The sequence below is a fragment of the Ictalurus furcatus genome, chromosome 17 (assembly GCF_023375685.1).
Source record: "Ictalurus furcatus strain D&B chromosome 17, Billie_1.0, whole genome shotgun sequence".
NCBI lineage: Eukaryota > Metazoa > Chordata > Actinopteri > Siluriformes > Ictaluridae > Ictalurus > Ictalurus furcatus.
Window position 1 is genome coordinate 11,395,075 of NC_071271.1, and position 17,830 is coordinate 11,412,904.

The window sequence follows — 17,830 nt, forward strand, 5'->3', positions numbered from 1 at the left end:
ACCTCAACCACACTTACGCTGGGCCCAGCATGGTGGTCATCAACCCCATCAGTGCTCCTTCCATGTACTCGGAGAAGGTAAAAACAATACACAGCTGTCTTCCTACTCAGGAATTTCTAGATGATTTTTTTTATATCTCCTATCAGACGACTCAGCTTTCTGCATTGTAATATACTCGATACTACACGTTTTAGACATGCATAGTACCTAAACAGAATGCGAAACGGATTAGCTGTTTTAATTGGCTAATGGGATCAACACTGAATTAGATTTAATGAAGGATCTACTCATATTTATTATAAAATCTGAGTTGAAGGCTGGTGTATTTCTGTTGGTCATCAAACCTAATTCAAAACCCTGCTTTATAGATCAGGCTGACTAGTTGGCAGTGTAGAATCCTGAAGCCTTTTGCACTTATGTGGTATTAGGCATGCTGAAGACAGACTCGATGCCAACATACTTTTGAGATTATCAGCTGTTTTGACTCTGTTATTTTGCTTCCATAGAGAAATCTGAAGTTACAAGCATACTTTTTTAGTCTTGGCTTTTAATTACCAACCAGGGTGTGGAAAAATAATAATAAAAAAAGTTACTGCAGCGTGGTCTAGTTTACGACGATTGGCTTTTGTTGGTGCAACTTTGTAGCTTTGGAGTTTTAGTCTCCAGCGAAAATGTGTGGATGATTGTTTTTGAACAATTGCATTGCTTTTAGAAGTTTCTTTACGTGGGCTACTTTTGCTCAGTGGGATCTACAAATGATGGAACCACTTAACTGATAACTGTCAATAACAATCATGAAATTAATAGATTAAATATATGTTTTTTTTTAATTGTGTAAGCTTAAATTATTGTTACAGCAACGGAAATTGCTGTAACAAATGATACCTAGCTGAACCAGCGAACAAGTGTGCTAACGTTAGCTAGCTACCTACTGAGCCGCTGAACCGTCTGACCTGTTCGGCAGAAAAAAAGCCATCACTGCGTCAGTCTTCAGTCTCTTCAGATCTCTCTAAATCCATGTCGAAATTTATTTTGGTTTTAGCACGGGCTCTGTCGCGTTCCCTTTATGACCGCAGGCTCTCTGCAGTTCGAGGTTTCTTGGTTTTGATAACAACTGATTCCCCAGATGTCAACAATGATTGCGTTTAGAACAATCCAGAATAAAACTGCCATCTAGATGACAAGTTTAAATGCTAAACAACTGCTTTAAGAACAAGCTACAAACACTCCGCCATCCTCAGCACCTGCACACACGATATAGTAGCCGGCACTGCTTCTTTCTGTTTACGGACGTGACGTAACCACACAAAGGCGAACGACGTCAAGCTGATGTTTCCCGTGAAATCCGTCCCGACAGCTCAAATTATAAATCAGTATTATAAGCTTAATGTTGAGAATCGGGATAAGGAAACCATTTTGAACTCCGATGTTTTTTTATGTACTCGCTCAATAATTGATGATTTTGTTAATTTTTAACCAAAAGAAAGTTCTGTACTGTAGCTTTAAAGGCCCCCCCCCAAAAATTTAGTTACTGCATTATTGCTCCCCTATACATGCTGAATATAGCCCTGTAAAATTCCTATGCCTCTAAAAAAAATAAAAACATAATTATTATTTCAATATGTATAATTTATGGATTTTTTTTTCAAAGAAAAAATTTATCTCATCAGCCCAACCCTAATTTTTCAGGTGATGCACATGTTTAAAGGCTGCAGGCGTGAGGACACGGCACCTCATGTCTATGCTGTGGCTCAGTCGGCCTACCGGAACCTTCTGACCACACGGCAGGACCAGTCCATCGTTCTGCTTGGCAAAACTGGCAGTGGCAAGACCACCAACTGCCAGCACCTGGTGCAGTACCTGCTCTCCATCGCTGGCAGCATCGGCAAGATCTTTTCAGGTTAGAGATGCTGAAAATATTAACGATAGAAAGAATGATAATAAATCATACATGGCTAGGCAGGGTGTGAAAACACAATGAGAATGAACTGGTTAAGGCGTTGGTACGAACCAGGAGAAGACACAACTGTTAGGATTGTGTGGCAGACACACTGAGAAAAGTGACCGCTTGGCAGTAAATGGTATTGAGGAAGTGAATGATGGATGGAGGCTTTGCTAATGACGCACACCAGACCAGCTCTGTTAATTAGCCTTGCTTATCAAAGGCACTATTAGCACTCCTAATGATCCACTGAAGATTACATTGCTCAACCGTAGCTTTAAAGAGGCCAAGATGCTATCTGCATATGTTCACCTCTCACTGCTGCACCTGGAAGCACCTCTTTGGGGTCCATCAGGGCGTTGGATCAAGCTAATTAGTGTGTGAGTAAATGTGGCGCTGTATGTATGTGTGTGTGTGTGTGTGTGTGTGTGTGTGTGTGTGTGTGTGTGTGTGTGTGTGTTTTCCTTTATAGCGGAGAAATGGCAGGCAGTCTACACGATCCTGGAGGCATTTGGGAACTGTGCCACCTCCATGAATTCAAACGCAAGCCGCTTCTCCCAGATCGTCTCTCTGGACTTCGACCAAGCCGGCCAGGTGGCCTCCGCCTCCATCCAGGTACCATTTTACTTTCGAGTCTTATAAAAATGTACACACAGCTGGTCTGAATTTCAGTAGTACTCCAGTTCTGCTCTGTAAAAACAATCTGTTTTGGCATGACCATGTAGACAATGCTGCTGGAGAAACTGAGGGTGGCCAAGAGGCCGGAAGCTGAGTCCACTTATAATGTCTTTTATTACATGATGGCTGGGGCAGACAACACTCTCAGGTAAGCGTGTGCATGTGTGTTCATGACTTTTCCACTTTACCCTCAGACAAGGCTACAGCTACGGATATTTCTAATTGCGGCAGATGGGAAAAGTTGCGTTTTCTTTATACCACAGCACTGTTTAATGCTTGATTCTGATTGGTTGACAGACATTATAAGAGGTGCAATAATATATCATTTAATACATAGCTGAAGTAGTTCCAGGCAGGTCTTGACCACATTACAGTTCCGTATCACTTCGCTGAAATAACAGAAAAGTTAGCCTACTGTCCACCCCAGCACACAGATCTAACAACAAACAAAAAACGACAGACCATTTCAATTTTCCAGAAATAACTTTTTAATATTTACGGAGAGCATGAACATTTCAACGATTGAGCGACAGCTCTGCTGGACGATACAAAAGAAAGCGAACGTCAGAGGCAAGCCGGCAACAGCAAACGACATAAAACAGTCAGCGGTGAACAGCTAGACAGGCTTGAGGGTGAAAAACATGAAGAAAACACCAAAACAAACCAACAGCTTACATTAAACAGAACGAATAAATAAACACTGATAGCCTACTTGTTCAGTTTTTTTTTCTTTTTCGTTTCATGCTGATGATATGAAAATAGAACAAATAAATGAATAAATATTGATAGGTTCACAGATTGATATTGTTCACAGGGGTTTTTGTTATTTATTACTGCAGAAAATACAACGAATAAATAAATGAATAAATATTGATACTTGTTAACAGGCTTTTCCATCTCATCACACACGTTCTCTCGTGCTCTCTCTTTCTTCTCTCTCTTTCTCTCTCTCTCTCTCTCTCTCTCTCTCTCTCTCTCTCTCTCTAATAACTGCATATCAGTGGCTCATGCCTCAGTTACTGACTCAAGCCTCAGTTAAAGAAGTTCTACAGCGTTTTAAGGACAAAAACCTGACCTGAAATGTCTTGAGGTGTGGTAACTGTGGTCTAAGCGGAAAAATTGACTCCGGTCTGTTGTGCATTATTTTTCTAGTAATTCAAGGGTTCATCATCAGTTATTACTTGCATAACCTTCCTCCAAGCAATTCTCTGTTCAGCCTGTTTTGCTGAAGAATCATTGGCCAAAAATGAGTTTTGTCCTTGAGTGAAGTTCACCTGTGCATTTTTAAAAATTTATTTATTTATTTATTTTCGCCTTCGCAGGACTGAGCTACATTTCAACCACTTTGCTGAGAACAACACCTTTGGAATTGTGCCTCATTCAAAGGTGGAGCTCTTGCACAAACTCACAAAGTACACATCACACTGATCTAACGATGCTTTACTAAAGCCTTTAGCACAGACTAAGGGAACATTACACTGTGGACTTCCTACTTTAATTTACCCGATTTAAACTTACCAGGTTTAGTAGGTGTGTTAGAGTATTAATAGGTGTGTGTGTGTGTGTGTGTGTGTGTGTGTGTGTGTGTGTGTGTGTGTGTGTGTAGTCTGAAGACAAGCAGAAGGCAGCACAGCAGTTCACTAAGCTGCAGGCAGCTATGAAGGTGCTTGGTATCTCTGCTGATGAGCAGAAAGCTCTTTGGCTCATACTCGGGGCCATCTACCACCTGGGAGCTGCTGGGGCCACGAAAGGTATTTGTTTGTGTGTGTGTGTATGAGAGAGAGAGAGAGATAAAGACCTTATTCTGTATCCATATTCAGTCCAGATATTTCTGTGCATCATCAGACATATTATCCAACTAACACACACATTGGATTTGCCCTGTAATGAATGACAGTGCCACTATCAGTGCACCAAAGCCAATCAGTGCACAACACACACACAAAACACACACACACACAGCTCTCGATCCAAAAAGCCTGAAACCAAATTTAATAAGAGTGTGTGTGTAGAAGAAGCAGATGCTGTCTTTGTTAATAAAGACTTTCATAAGGTTGAGAGAGGAACGTATGGGGGAGAGGTTCTCTGACACAGAAGACTGTAGGCATGAGAGAGAGATGTGTTAGTGCGCTGTGTTTCTAACCCTGACTGAGATCAATTGCTCTGTGTAATGGCTTCTTCGCCAGAAGGCCAGGATGGATGCACTGATAATAACAATCATCAGATTGCTCTGTCTCTACATGTGGCCCAACTGTTTGTTTCGCCGTATTGCATCTGACAGTTTGTCTCTCTGCAGTGTTGCTGTGTGGGTTATGTAGTGGGTATAGTGAAGCAGTATACAGTCCAGACATAAAGAGTGTAAAAGAGTTGGCAGTGATGCAAGTTCTGTAGAAGCACGTTTTTACCGACTAACTGGAATCAAGTGCATTTTATTCATTGTAAGGATCGGTGAGAAATTCACGCGAGTCAGATTTGAAAGCGTCATTGTTTTGACTTTGTGTGCCATATAATGTTGTGTCCTTATTTAGAAATTTGTTTAAAATAGAATTTGTCCAAACACTAGGGCTGGGGAATGTGATATTAATATTCATATTGTGATCAATTATACCACAATACAGTTTATGCTGTATCACAGATACAACATTTTTAAATAACATTATTTTTTTGTTGTTGTTGTTTTTTGTTTTTTAAAGAAAAATGTTGCCAACTCTGATTGAAAGCAGATGGTTAGATGTTAAAGTTTTATAAAGTCCAAATTTTTACAGATTTTATCCCCACACTAAACACGACGTAAGTACAAATAATACAGTTGAGGTCATAACATTATTTATACCTGAAAAATGTTAATAGTAATAAAAAAAAAAGAGGATCATAAAAATTGCATTTTGTTTATTTACTACTTTCCTGAATAAGCTATTTCACATAACAGATGTTTACATATAGTCCACAAGACACAATACTAACTGAATTAACACAAATTAACCACTTCAAAATTTACATACACTTGGTTCTTAATACCGTGTGCTGTTACCTGGATGATCCATGACTGTGTTTATGTTTTGTGAGAGTTGTTCATGAGTCCCTTGTTTGTCCTGAACAGTTAAACTCCCCACTGTTCTTCAGAAAAATCCTCCAGGTCCTGCACAGTCTTTGCTTTTCCAGCATCTTCTGCATATTTGACCCCTTTCCAACAGTGGTTATATGATGTTCAGAGCCATTTTTTCACACTGAGGACAATTGAGGGACTCGTACACAACTATTACAAAAGGCGCAAACATTCACTGATGCTCAAGAAGGCAACAAGAGAAGTCGTCAATCCTGTCATGTCTGAATCTAACTTAGTCACATCGAGCGCTACGTAGGGTCTAGAACACAGTTATTTTACATCCTTAATAGGGTTTATGTTCAGTGAACAGGAAAGGCGTCTGGAATATGGTCTGACCGTGTATCTGTACAGGGCTTCAATAATACAACATTATTCCTGCGTGAAGTTGAGTGGGAGACAGCACCCACATTGAGGCGACACGAAACTGCAGTGGAAATGCAAGCTTATTGGCTGTCAAAAAACTACAATCTATTGATAAAAATTATGTAAGGAATTATAATTACAGTCGTATGTGGCTTTGCATGTCTCATCAACCACATTAATAGCTCTGTAATATTGTGTCAGGACATGTGTTTTGATGAATGCTGATCAGAGAACAACCATTAGAGGGCAGTGTTACCCTTCATTAAAGAGTCCCTCTAACCCAGGGCTGTCCAACTCGGCCGTAATCTCAGGCTGTTAATTTTTTTAAAATCATATTATTAACTATTTTATCAGTTAACACCAATAACCTAGGCTCTAAAATTAGAATAGGGCACTTTAGGAAAAAGAAGGATTAACAAAATGTTAGCTTCTTAGATTTATGAAGAGCTCTCTATCTCTCTTCTACATCTATCTACATGTCCTTAGTCTCTCATCCCCTTGAGACTCTTGTCTTCGTGCTCCATCATCATTTTTTTAAAAACACATTTGTAAGGCTTTACAGTGGGTGATGCATTTTGGGATTTGGAGTCAATCAGAGGAAAGGCCAACACTTGGCCCGTTTTGAAATCATTGTTAGATGCAGGTTGCACCAGTGCAGCAGATAAATAAACCAGCGTTTCAGCTACAGGTCCGGAGTTAATTCTAGATAATGTGAACATGTTGAATAGGCACTACGGGCCATTTTTAATATAATTTTTTTTGCAAGTTCGCATGATCGAATGAAATGAGGCAGCAGGATGTGTTTGGTGTGGGGCGATGAATGTAACCTTTCAGACCGAACAGGTGTAACACACACACACACTCATTTTGCACCGAGCGCCAGTGGCTTCTAATAAGGTTCCACAGAATTATTGGCCTTGGAATTTACAGCCATAAAGCACTAATTATGTCTCTTTAAATGTTACATAGGAGAACCACAGTCATGAATTTTGATCAGCCACAAAACATGCGGTTAATTATTATTATTCATGCGTTATACAGTCATTTGTGTTGTATTTCCTTGAACATATTTGCTTCAGATGAAGGAGTTTCCTCTTATTTTCAGTTCTAGATTAATCTGATTCACCACAAAGACTTTTTAACGACCCAAGGTGCGTCTCAATCGGCTCCCTAGTTCAGTAGTCAGGGCACAGATCGTGGAGTCGGCCATTTTAAGGGCTGTCTCAATCGCAAAATCCTTACAGTACACTGGAATGTTCACTCCATTTAAAAAAAAAAAAATCCCACAATGCACCGCAAAAACCAGGAAGCGTCGATGCTTACTTTGTTCCCTTACTGTAAATGACATCATATTTTCAGAAGCCTCTTAGCATGGGGGGGGGGAGGCAGCTGAATTCTCAGCCATCTTTGTCTACAAATGTAAGTAGTTTGTTATTGTTGTTGTGGCTCTCAAATGATTACTTACGCTAGGGATTTTTAACGTTGTCATTCTGTATACAGTTTATTTGAGTCTAATAACTTCTTTTTTTTTTTTTTTTAAAAGTCCATTAGCTAGCCTACGATCCTGCTTGAAGTACCATGACAGAATCGCATGTGATTAAGCTAGCAAATTTATATGACTTATAATTTCAGAAGATCTCTGTCCTGCCTGTTGTTGATAAATGCCAGTGGTGAAGCGACTACATGCAGGTAGTCATGTCGCCGGAAATTGAGTCACCAGTGTCCCAATGTGTAGTGAGCCAGGGTCCTTAATCGTGGTCCTTACCAGTGCCCAAACTCATGTACACAATATACTGATTCACGACCTAGGGAGCTGATTGAGACGCACCCCCTTTTACCCATCTTTACAAAAGGGTGCCAGTAATTGTGGGGCTGACTGTATTTTTTTCCTGCTATTTTGGTTTTAAGGCTCCGTTATAAATCTTGATATTGGTGTCAGTGACAATTGTGATATAATTTTTGTCCCCCATATCTACCAGAGAATGCTTTCTGTTGTTGCACAGTATTTATTTGCAGTTGTGAGTGAGTGACTGACTGACTGAGTGACTGACTGAGTGACTGACTGAGTGACTGACTGAGTGACTGACTGACTGACTGAGTGAGTGAGTGACTGAGTGAGTGACTGATTAGTTTTTGTGTTAAAATGCTGTTGTTTTGATCTAACCTCCCCTTTTCCAATTGCATGTTGCATGCCACTGAATGCAGAGACTGAAGAAGGTAAAGGAAAAAAAAACCCCCATAACCTCAATCATACTTTTCTTTAACTCCGTGTTTGATTGGTATTTCTTAACGCCTTTATCGCCACTGCCAGACATTTTCATTTGCATTTTTATTGTCTATGTCCTCCTCTATCTCCTGCTCTCTCTCTCTTTTTCTCTCCCTCTCCATCACTTGGTAGCCACGTCCCTGAGTGTCTCAAAGCCAGGCTAAAACTTAGCGGAGGCGGAGCATGGGATCAGAACTTTGCTGTCTTTTCAAGCTCCACTGCTTTGATATAACCCCCATCCTCCATCCCATTTTATAGACTTTTCAGTTCTTCAGTGCTTTTCTGTTGTTAGCCATCCAAAAAAAAAGAAAAGAAAGTAAAGCTTGTCTGTTGTCTGGCCTCGTTTTTGTTCAGCATGTTTTCTCTGATAGAGGTTTTTCATCTTCTGCATGAGCTGCTTTGGGTGCTGCTTTAGTGCCTCTCCCATCTGCTAGTGCTGCTTTACACACACTTTACTCTGTGGACTTTAAATATCATTTCAAATTCTCAAAGTTTATCATTACATACGACAAATGCCATTCTTTTAAAGCAGATGCATTTTCTGTGATTAGCGTGAGATAGGCTAGGAAACCTCTCTAAATTAACCTCTGTTATTACAGCCTTAGTCGTCTGGCTGTTTATTCCATTTGTTAACATACTAACATTCATTTGCTGACACTGATCAGTGGAGTGACTCAGCCTAAATGGACTGTTTTGGGTTTTTGTTTTTTTTTGAGCATCATTCTAAATTGTAGTTCAACCACAGAAAATGTATCAGAAATGGCATTAGCCTAGAGCTCTTGAGTCCTCCAGCACAACAAGCTGCTAACACGTGAGTTTTTCTGCTAACACAGCCGGCCGTAAACAGTTTGCACGTCATGAGTGGGCCCAGAAGGCGGCCTACCTCCTGGGCTGCACCCTTGAAGAACTTTCCTCGTCAATCTTCAAACACCATCCAAAAGGAACCCTGCAGAGGTCCACCTCCTTCCGCCAGGGTCCGGATGATGTCGGAGCTGGAGAAAGCCCAGGTGCACACCTTTTGTTCTGACAGACCAGACACACTAAATATATTAAATAAATAAATAAATATATTTAAAAAAAAACAACATGGAGTCCACTACCAAGCTTTGTTCATCAATAAAGCAGAAATATACTTACAAATGAATTTTCTGAGAAAAGATCATTCTTCGCTAATTTAGACAAAACTGCTTAAAGCAAGAGTGTTAATAATGTTCTAATATTTGTGTTGTTAATAATTAAAATGAGAATTCTTGGTAGTAGAGTGAAATACATTTGCTCCTGAAGCTTATTTGCCTTGCTGTGGTCGAAGCTAACGCAGTGTTGATGATTTAGGTACAAAGATCACGGCTCTGGAGTGTCTGGAGGCCATGGCTGCCGGGCTCTACGCAGAACTCTTTACTCTCGTCATCTCCCTCATCAACCGGTCAGCCCCTTCTGCTCATTTCCTCAATACTCAGCACCGCACTGCAGCCCTCGCCCACAGATGAACCTAATGGAGTGTGGCTGAGAGCTTTTGCTTTGTGTGCATCTCCGAAGCGAGAAAACATTTTTTTTTTAGCAGTGCTTATACAACTTTATTTTTGTGCATTTTAGTTATTTCATAATAAACAGAGGCAAGCTTAGACGTCTATCAGTAGAACCAGATTTTTTTTCCAGTTTTAAGACCTTAATTATTTTATAATAATTATACTATATAAAAGTATATTCAGATTAGATTTGAGGGTTTTTTTTTTTTGCATTAATTACATAGGATTATTTCACTTTCTCTAAATATCACTTAATGAAATATCAATTGGATTGAATATACACTATCGGTCCAAAGTTTGGAGGCACTTGATTGAAACCTTTTGATCTGAAGGTGTATGATTAAATGTTTGAAATCAGTGTTGGAGACAAAAAATATAATTGTGCTGACATATTCATTTCTTTCATTAGAAAACTAACATCATATTTTTAAAAAAATAAATATATTTTTTTAAACGGATGACTTGGAGTGAAATATTCCAAAAAGCAGCCAATAAGAGTCCAGCGTAGGTGTGAACTCCTTTAATACCGTTTAAAAAGCATCTCAGGGAAATTCCTCAAGAAATCAGTCAAGAAAATGCCAAGAATACATTTCTGGAAATTCTAGGCATAAAGGGGTGTACTTTGAAGATGCTAAAATATTAAATTATTTTGGATTTTTTATCACAACGTAATTCCCATAGTTCCATTTGTGTTACTCCAGAGTTTTCATGACTTCATTATTATTCTAAAATGTGGAAAAGTAAATAAAAATAAAGAATGAGTGTGTTTAAACTTTTGACTGGTAGTGTGTATATGAATAACATGAGTAAAAAAAGAATAAAATTTTATATCTGAAATTTATATTACATCTGAACATTATATCCGAAATACGTAATGTTAATGGCCAAAAATATAATTTCTTCAAAATATATCGATATCTGGACATGCACAAAATCTATGCAGTTTATGGGGGAAAAAGTTTTACAAAAGTTAAATTGTATATTAGAGTCTGGCACAAAATATTTTTGGGGGGGATTTTGTGTAGAAAGTTTGAAAAGTTATACTAGAGACATGCTAAATAGAGAATGGCAAATTGTCTAGAGAGCAACAAAAATTTACATGGTATATTTTCCTAAAAAACAGCCTTAAATTTAAAGTGTGGACCGTATGCATGAAAGGGTTAAAGGCTAAAAGATTGACCCAAAACACAGCGGTGTAAACTGCAGATAATTTGTAAATAAACTTTTTAATAGAAGTTTGCGCAGATGATGTGTACTTAGGATTGTTACAAGAGATTAATCTCACTGTGATTCATTAAAAAAAAAAGAAGTAATCTTACAGATGCACAGTGAATTGCAAGTTAACGTGTGTGTTCTGTGTGTCTGTATGTTATAGAGCACTGAAGTCAAGTCAGCACTCACTGTGCTCTCTTCTAATTGTGGACACTCCGGGTTTTCAAAACCCTCGGCTGGCTAAGCGTGGCGCCACTTTTGAGGAGCTGTGCCATAACTATGCTCAGGAGCGCCTGCAGGCCCTGTTCCAAGAGCGCACATTTGTACAGGAGCTGGAGCGATACAAGGAGGTACAACAATGTAGACACAGTGCCATCCACTAATACTGGCACCCTAATATGAGCATGGAAAGCTGCAAAAAATTGTCTTTATTTGATCTTTTGTTCAAAATATTCACAAAAATACTCTGTTCTCATGGATATCAAACAATTGCAAAGAAAACTCAGGTTTATAATTTGTTAAATATAGGTGTGCAACAATTATTGGCACCCATATGAATTCATATGAGAAAAATATATTTGAAGTATATTCCCATTAATATATGACCTTTTTTTTAGTACACCTGGGTGACTAGGAACAGGAAATTGTTCAACCATGACTTCCTGTTTCATAGGGGTATAAATATGAGGTAACACATAGGCAATACAAATAACAGTGGGTAAAACCAAGGAATATAGCTGTGATGTACAGCAAAAGGTTGTTGAGCTTCACAAAATGGGAGGTGGCTATAAGAAAATAGCACAAGCATTGAAAATGCCCATTTCCACCATCAGGGCAATAATTAAGAAGTTCCAGTCAACTGCAAATGTTATGAATCAACCTGGAATTGGACGCGTGTCTATATTGTCTCAACGCACTGTGAAGAGGATGGTTCGAGTGGCCAAAAAATCGAGCTTTTTGGCAATAAATATGAGGTTAGAATTGTTTCATAATTCCAAATAAATAGATAATGATCCACAAATAAATGTAGTGAGATTTATCAGAATTAAACTTCACAAATGCATTGAATGAGATCCACAAATATGTTAGTAGTTTGACAAAAATAAATAAAATTGACAAATAAATAAAATGAGATTTGCAAATTTTTTTACAAATATGTTTTTATGTCACAAACACAACTCTACCCTGCATTCATTTGTGGTTCGCTGCACGCATTTGTGGATTTTGAAACCTTTCTAGCGTCGAGTGCACACAAATCCTCAAATAGTTGAACTCTGCCCACTGTCTACTCAAGCCAATTGGATAACCACCACGTTGCACTGACCAATCGTAACAGGGTCTTGCTCCAACCAATCATGTTTTGTTTTACAATCAGGACAGGAACAGAGTCGTATCACACCGAACTCACATACTATGAAGGTTCTCTAACGTCGTTGATCAGGAGGAATAATGACAGGAGAGTGGTTCTAACCATCAAACAGCATCATTGTAACAACATCTAAAAGAAAACCCGATTTGTGATTTTACAATAAATTGAGTGTGGTGAGATTAAAAGACTGTGTATTGGGAAAAGATGGCATTGGCAAGAAAATGTCCTCACAGGCAGCCTGCCAAAACACAACGTGGCCAGTTTCATCCAATTCACAGGCTAATGATTACATTCTCTAAACGAACCGTGCTAAAAGACTCAGGAACCGTAGGAGTTACCGGTTTGAATCAGTCTAACAAATCATTACTGAATCAGTGAATCAATCATTACTAATCCATCAGACCACTCATCTATAATAACAGCGCATTTAAGACCCATAACATTGCTGGTTTTCTTTTAGATGTTGTTACAGTGATGCTGTTAGATGATGTATGCGAGTTCGGTGCAATATGACTCTGTTCCCATCCTGATTGTAAAACAAAACGTGATTGCTTACGATTGGTCAGTGCAATGTGGTGGTTATCCGATTGGCTTGAGTAGACGGTAGGCGGAGACCAACTATTTGTGGATTTATGTGCACTCTTGATGCATGAAATGGTTCAAAATCCACAAAAAAAAAAAATTTGTAAATCTCACTACATTTATTTGTTGATCGTAATCTATTTATTTGGAATTATGAAACAATTCTAAACCCATAAATAAACACCAGAGGTGGTTTTGGCGCACACAGAGAGGTAGCTGTATGGAAAAGTACCTCATGCCCACAGTTAAATATGGTGGTGGCGCTTTATTGTTTTAGGGCTGTTTTTCTGGACATTTTGGACATTTTTTTAGGATGCATGGCATCATGGACTCCAAAACATACATCAAAATCAACTAACCACAAAATCAAAATCCTGCCATGGCCTTCCCAGTCCCCTGACTTGAAACCCATAGAAAACACGTGGGGTAAACTGAAGAGGAGAGTCCACCAGCGTGGACCTTGAAATGTGAAGGATCTGGAGAGATTCTGTATGGAGGAACGGTCTCAGATCCCTTGCCATGTATTCTCCAACCTCATCAGGCATTATAGGAGAAGAAACTGATATCTTGGCAAAGGGAGTATTTTCCATACTAAGACAATAATTGTTGCACACCTATATTTAGCGAAGTGTTAGATATATATATATTTTCATAAACCTGTGTTTTGTTTGCGATTGTTTGATATCCATGAGAGCAGAGAATTTTTGTGAATTTTTTTGACCAAAAGGTTAAACAATAAAGAATAAGTTTTTTTCACAGCCTCCTTTGCTCATATTTAAGTGTGCCAATATTAGTGGAGTGCACTGTATACTGGTATTATCAGTGTTGCCCCCCCATTACGATCACAAAATTTAAACCCTGTGCTTTATTGATTCATTCTGTCTTTAATAATCAAATTATGTAGATTGATTGAGAATTAATTTATATATATTATTAATCTGATAATGATTTGTTGTGATTTTCAAATTGACTTGCCTTGTGACCAGATGAAATAAACCCTAGCATTTATAACCCTAGAGTTTAATTGCTGCCATAACTCAGGTCAATACTAAATGATATATCTGTCTAGAATACTGTCACGCTTATATTTCATTTGAGATTTGATAACATTTTGAATAGAAAATCAGAAACTAAGATGATGATGAAGACTGAAGATATTATAAATGTTGAATGTGACGTTTGTGTGCGTTTTTCTTATTTTAATACTGTTCAGTAAGGCATTCTAGTTTAGCCATTGGCCACCGGGTAACAAAAGAAATTACTCACAAACCTGCAAAATCAAAAGCAATCATGTTCTAATCATAGTGAACTAATGACCCCTCTGTTCCCATTTAGGAAAACATAGAGCTTGCATTAGATGACATAGAGCCCAGTACGTCCTTATCTGTAGCAGCTATAGACCAAGCCTCAACCCAAGCGTTGGTAAGCACCTCCTCCTTCCCAGTGTGCCTTGCTGTCTGTCCAGCAATGCAGAGTAGCATGGCAATCTTTCTCCCTGCATGCTCTGGGCTCTTCCTGAAGCAGTGTGATGTACAAACACAACAGCTGCCAACTTGTATGATTGCACCTCTTTCTTTTCTTTTCACTTTGTGAATGTGTACTCTCATTTAAGGTGGTTGGGATAATGATTATGTAGGTTTGTTTATGCCGCCTGCTGTGTTGAGCATAATAACGACAATAATGAAAGTAGAGTGTGTGTTTTCTCTCTCTCTAACACACACACACACACACACACACATACAAACCTTCTCATTTCTATTCTTTTTGTACATACAGGCACAAACAGATGTGAATATGGACTCCAATAAAAATGCATTTACAACACTTGCACCTTAAATACTTTAAAATAGCAACGAGTGTGTAAATTTATCCTTCTACCAACCGAACTAATGTTAGCAGCAGCTACTTTTTTTCCGTATAAGAAAGTAAAAACTGTCACGAGGAAGTTATAAACATTTCCATTAACATCAATGTTTGAACCTTTTTAAAAAATAAAATAATAATTACCAACAGTAATGCTTTCGTACCACCGTTTAGCACAATCATTCAGAAATAGATGTCATTGTTTAATTTAAGCTTGTCCGACACACGCAGAATCCCAAATGGGTTTAGAGCACGTACTTTGTTTTTACATTTAATTACAAAATTGGTGCATAGGTTTTTCTAAAATACTTATAATTAATTAATTACTATTAATTCATTAGTGAGACCTGTTTTTTGTTGTTGTTGTTTGATTAAATTTTAAAAAGTAAAGAAATGCGCCAGTTAAATGCTTTTTATACATTCCACTGAAGTCTTAAAAAAATCATCAAATAAAATGTTGTTCTGATTCCCACCACTGGAGTCAAACACAAGCTATAAGACAAGAAAAAAAAAAAGAATATGGCACGTCATTACTGGCTTTAATTGCTTAAGTGGACAGCCAGAGTGCAAAGTTTAAAACTGCCTGCCTGACTGCCCTGGAGCTTTTCTTTAATGCGAGGCTTTTAATGAGGAATCTAAGGCTAATGGCTCGTCTTTTGCTTGTGTGATGTTAAGATGATTAGGCTTTTGTGGCTCATGCTTTTCCCCCTCTGCTTCATAAAGAGTGCTCAGCCATGCCGTGATTCTGATCCATGAACTGTGTGTTTGTGTGCATCGTCTTGTGCGTGTGCGTTAGGTGAGGACGCTGGCGAGGACTGATGAGGCACGTGGATTGCTGTGGCTGATGGAGGAAGAGGCTCTGCAGCCTGGGGGCTCTGAGGAAACTCTGCTGGAGCGCCTTTTCAGCTACTATGGCCCCACAGAGGGAGAGGTCAAAGGTCAGCATAATTCCACACACATCATCTCACTCAACATAAGCAGCACTGTTCCTCCAGAATCCCTTACTGATACAGGAGATGGGATTGTGCTTACACATGTTTTCAAATCCACGTTTGTTTATTTTCATCCAGGCCCAAACCTGCTGCTGAAGAGTGAGAAGCAGCATCGCTTCCTGCTGGGTCACAGTCATGGCACAGACTGGGTGGAATATGATGTTCTTGGCTGGTTGTGCCATGCCAAGCAGAACCCTGCCTCCCAGAATGCTGTCACTCTGCTGCAGGACTCGCAGAAGTAAGACACACCTCCCGATGACCAGCAGAAAATAAATGAAACATCTTTATAGGATTTTAACATAAATTTAATGTCCATTTTAATACAACCCCAAGTCTTAAAAAGTTGAGACAGTGTGGAATATGCAAAAAAAACCAAAGAGACAGGTCAGCACTGCAGGGAGCCCATGCTAGCATCCACACACTCTGCTTACGCAACCATGCGCTTGTAATCCGGGCAGAATGTGGTTTTGTGTTGTCCTGCTCTGGATGGCAGCATATGTTGCTCCAAAATGTGTACGTATTTCAGCATTAATGGTGCCCTCACAGATGTGCGAGTTCCCCCTGCCATGGGCACTGACACACCCCATACCATGACAGACGCTAGCTTTTCTGGACGGTGTTGATGTATGGCTTCTGCTTTGCACAGTAAAGCCCTAACTTGCATCTGTGGATGCAGCAGCGAATGGTGTTGAGTTACAAAGGTTTACCAAAGTATTCCCGAGCCCATGTCAGGAAATCCATTACAGACTCATGACGGTTTTTAAGACAGTGACGTTTGAGGGATCGGAGATCATGCGCATACAGAAGTGGTTTTCAGCCTTGCCCTTTAAGCACCGAGATTTGACCGGATTCCTTGAATCTTTAATTATATTGTGCACTGTAGAAGGTGAAATGCCCAAAATCTTACCGATTAGTCTTTGGGGAATGTTGTTCTCAAAGTGTTGGATTATTCGCCGATACATCTGTTGGTGGATTGGCGAGCCTCGACCTATCCTTGCTCTTGAAGGACTAGGCCTTTTTTGGAGGCTCCTTATATACTGCGATTAGACGATTGCTTCACCTGTTTCACATCACCTTCTCATTTCAACTTGTCACATCGCTATTAGTCCTAAATTGCCCAGTCCCAACTTTTTTGGAACGTGTTACACGCATCAATTTCAAAATAAACGTTTATCTTCAAAAAAAACTCTGCAGTTGATTGGGTAAAACATCAAATACCTTGTCTTTATACATTTTTGTTTAAATACAAGTCAAAGTACATTTACAAATCACTCTTCTTTATTTTTATTAGCATTTTCCATACTGTCCCAACTTTTTCTGAATTGGGATTGTATATTTATACTATTTATACTGAGAGAAGTCTCTCATCATAGTTTAGTATCTAATGCACTTTGTTTTAGAGTTGGGTAAATTCTGAAGCTGATTATCACACTGAGAGGTTGAATGAGCATCGGGAGGCTCACTAGTGAGGGCAAATTTAAGGTGGTTGTGATAATGATTGTTATGTAGGTTTGTTTATGCCTCCTGTTGTGTCGAGGGTCATAATGGCAATAATGAAAGTGGAGTATCTCTCTGTGTGTGTGTGTCTGTGTGTTAGAGAGAGAGAAAACACACACACAGACACAAACCTTTTCATTTCTGTTCTTTTTGTACATACAGGCACAAACAGATGTGAATATGGACTCCAATAAAAATGCATTTACAACACTTGCACCTTAAATACTTTAAAATAGCAACGAGCGTGTAAATTTATCCTTGTACCGACCGAACTAATGTCAGCAGCAGCTACTTTTTTTCTGTATAAGAAAGTAAAACCCGTCATGAGGAAGTTATTAACATTTCCATTAACAACAATGTTTGAACCTTTTTAAAAATATAATAATTACCAACAGTAATGCTTTCGTACCACCGTTTAGCACAATCATTCAGAA

General features: G+C 38.9%; 1 protein-coding gene across 6 annotated transcripts in view; it reads left to right on the forward strand.

The window, feature by feature from the left end:
- Nucleotides 1–17,830, forward strand: part of myo18ab (myosin XVIIIA b) — a 112,425-nt gene that overhangs the window by 51,725 nt on the left and 42,870 nt on the right. For all 6 annotated transcript variants that reach the window (XM_053646327.1, XM_053646329.1, XM_053646325.1 and 3 more), the window contains 12 exons: nucleotides 1–77; nucleotides 1,690–1,900; nucleotides 2,415–2,557; nucleotides 2,668–2,768; nucleotides 3,943–4,006; nucleotides 4,227–4,371; nucleotides 9,189–9,362; nucleotides 9,688–9,778; nucleotides 11,257–11,443; nucleotides 14,380–14,466; nucleotides 15,704–15,845; nucleotides 15,978–16,137. The exon at nucleotides 1–77 is cut by the window's left edge and continues 100 nt beyond it. In XM_053646327.1, the coding sequence (XP_053502302.1) occupies nucleotides 1–77; nucleotides 1,690–1,900; nucleotides 2,415–2,557; nucleotides 2,668–2,768; nucleotides 3,943–4,006; nucleotides 4,227–4,371; nucleotides 9,189–9,362; nucleotides 9,688–9,778; nucleotides 11,257–11,443; nucleotides 14,380–14,466; nucleotides 15,704–15,845; nucleotides 15,978–16,137 (1,582 nt within the window). The remainder of the gene's footprint in view (nucleotides 78–1,689; nucleotides 1,901–2,414; nucleotides 2,558–2,667; nucleotides 2,769–3,942; nucleotides 4,007–4,226; nucleotides 4,372–9,188; nucleotides 9,363–9,687; nucleotides 9,779–11,256; nucleotides 11,444–14,379; nucleotides 14,467–15,703; nucleotides 15,846–15,977; nucleotides 16,138–17,830) is intronic.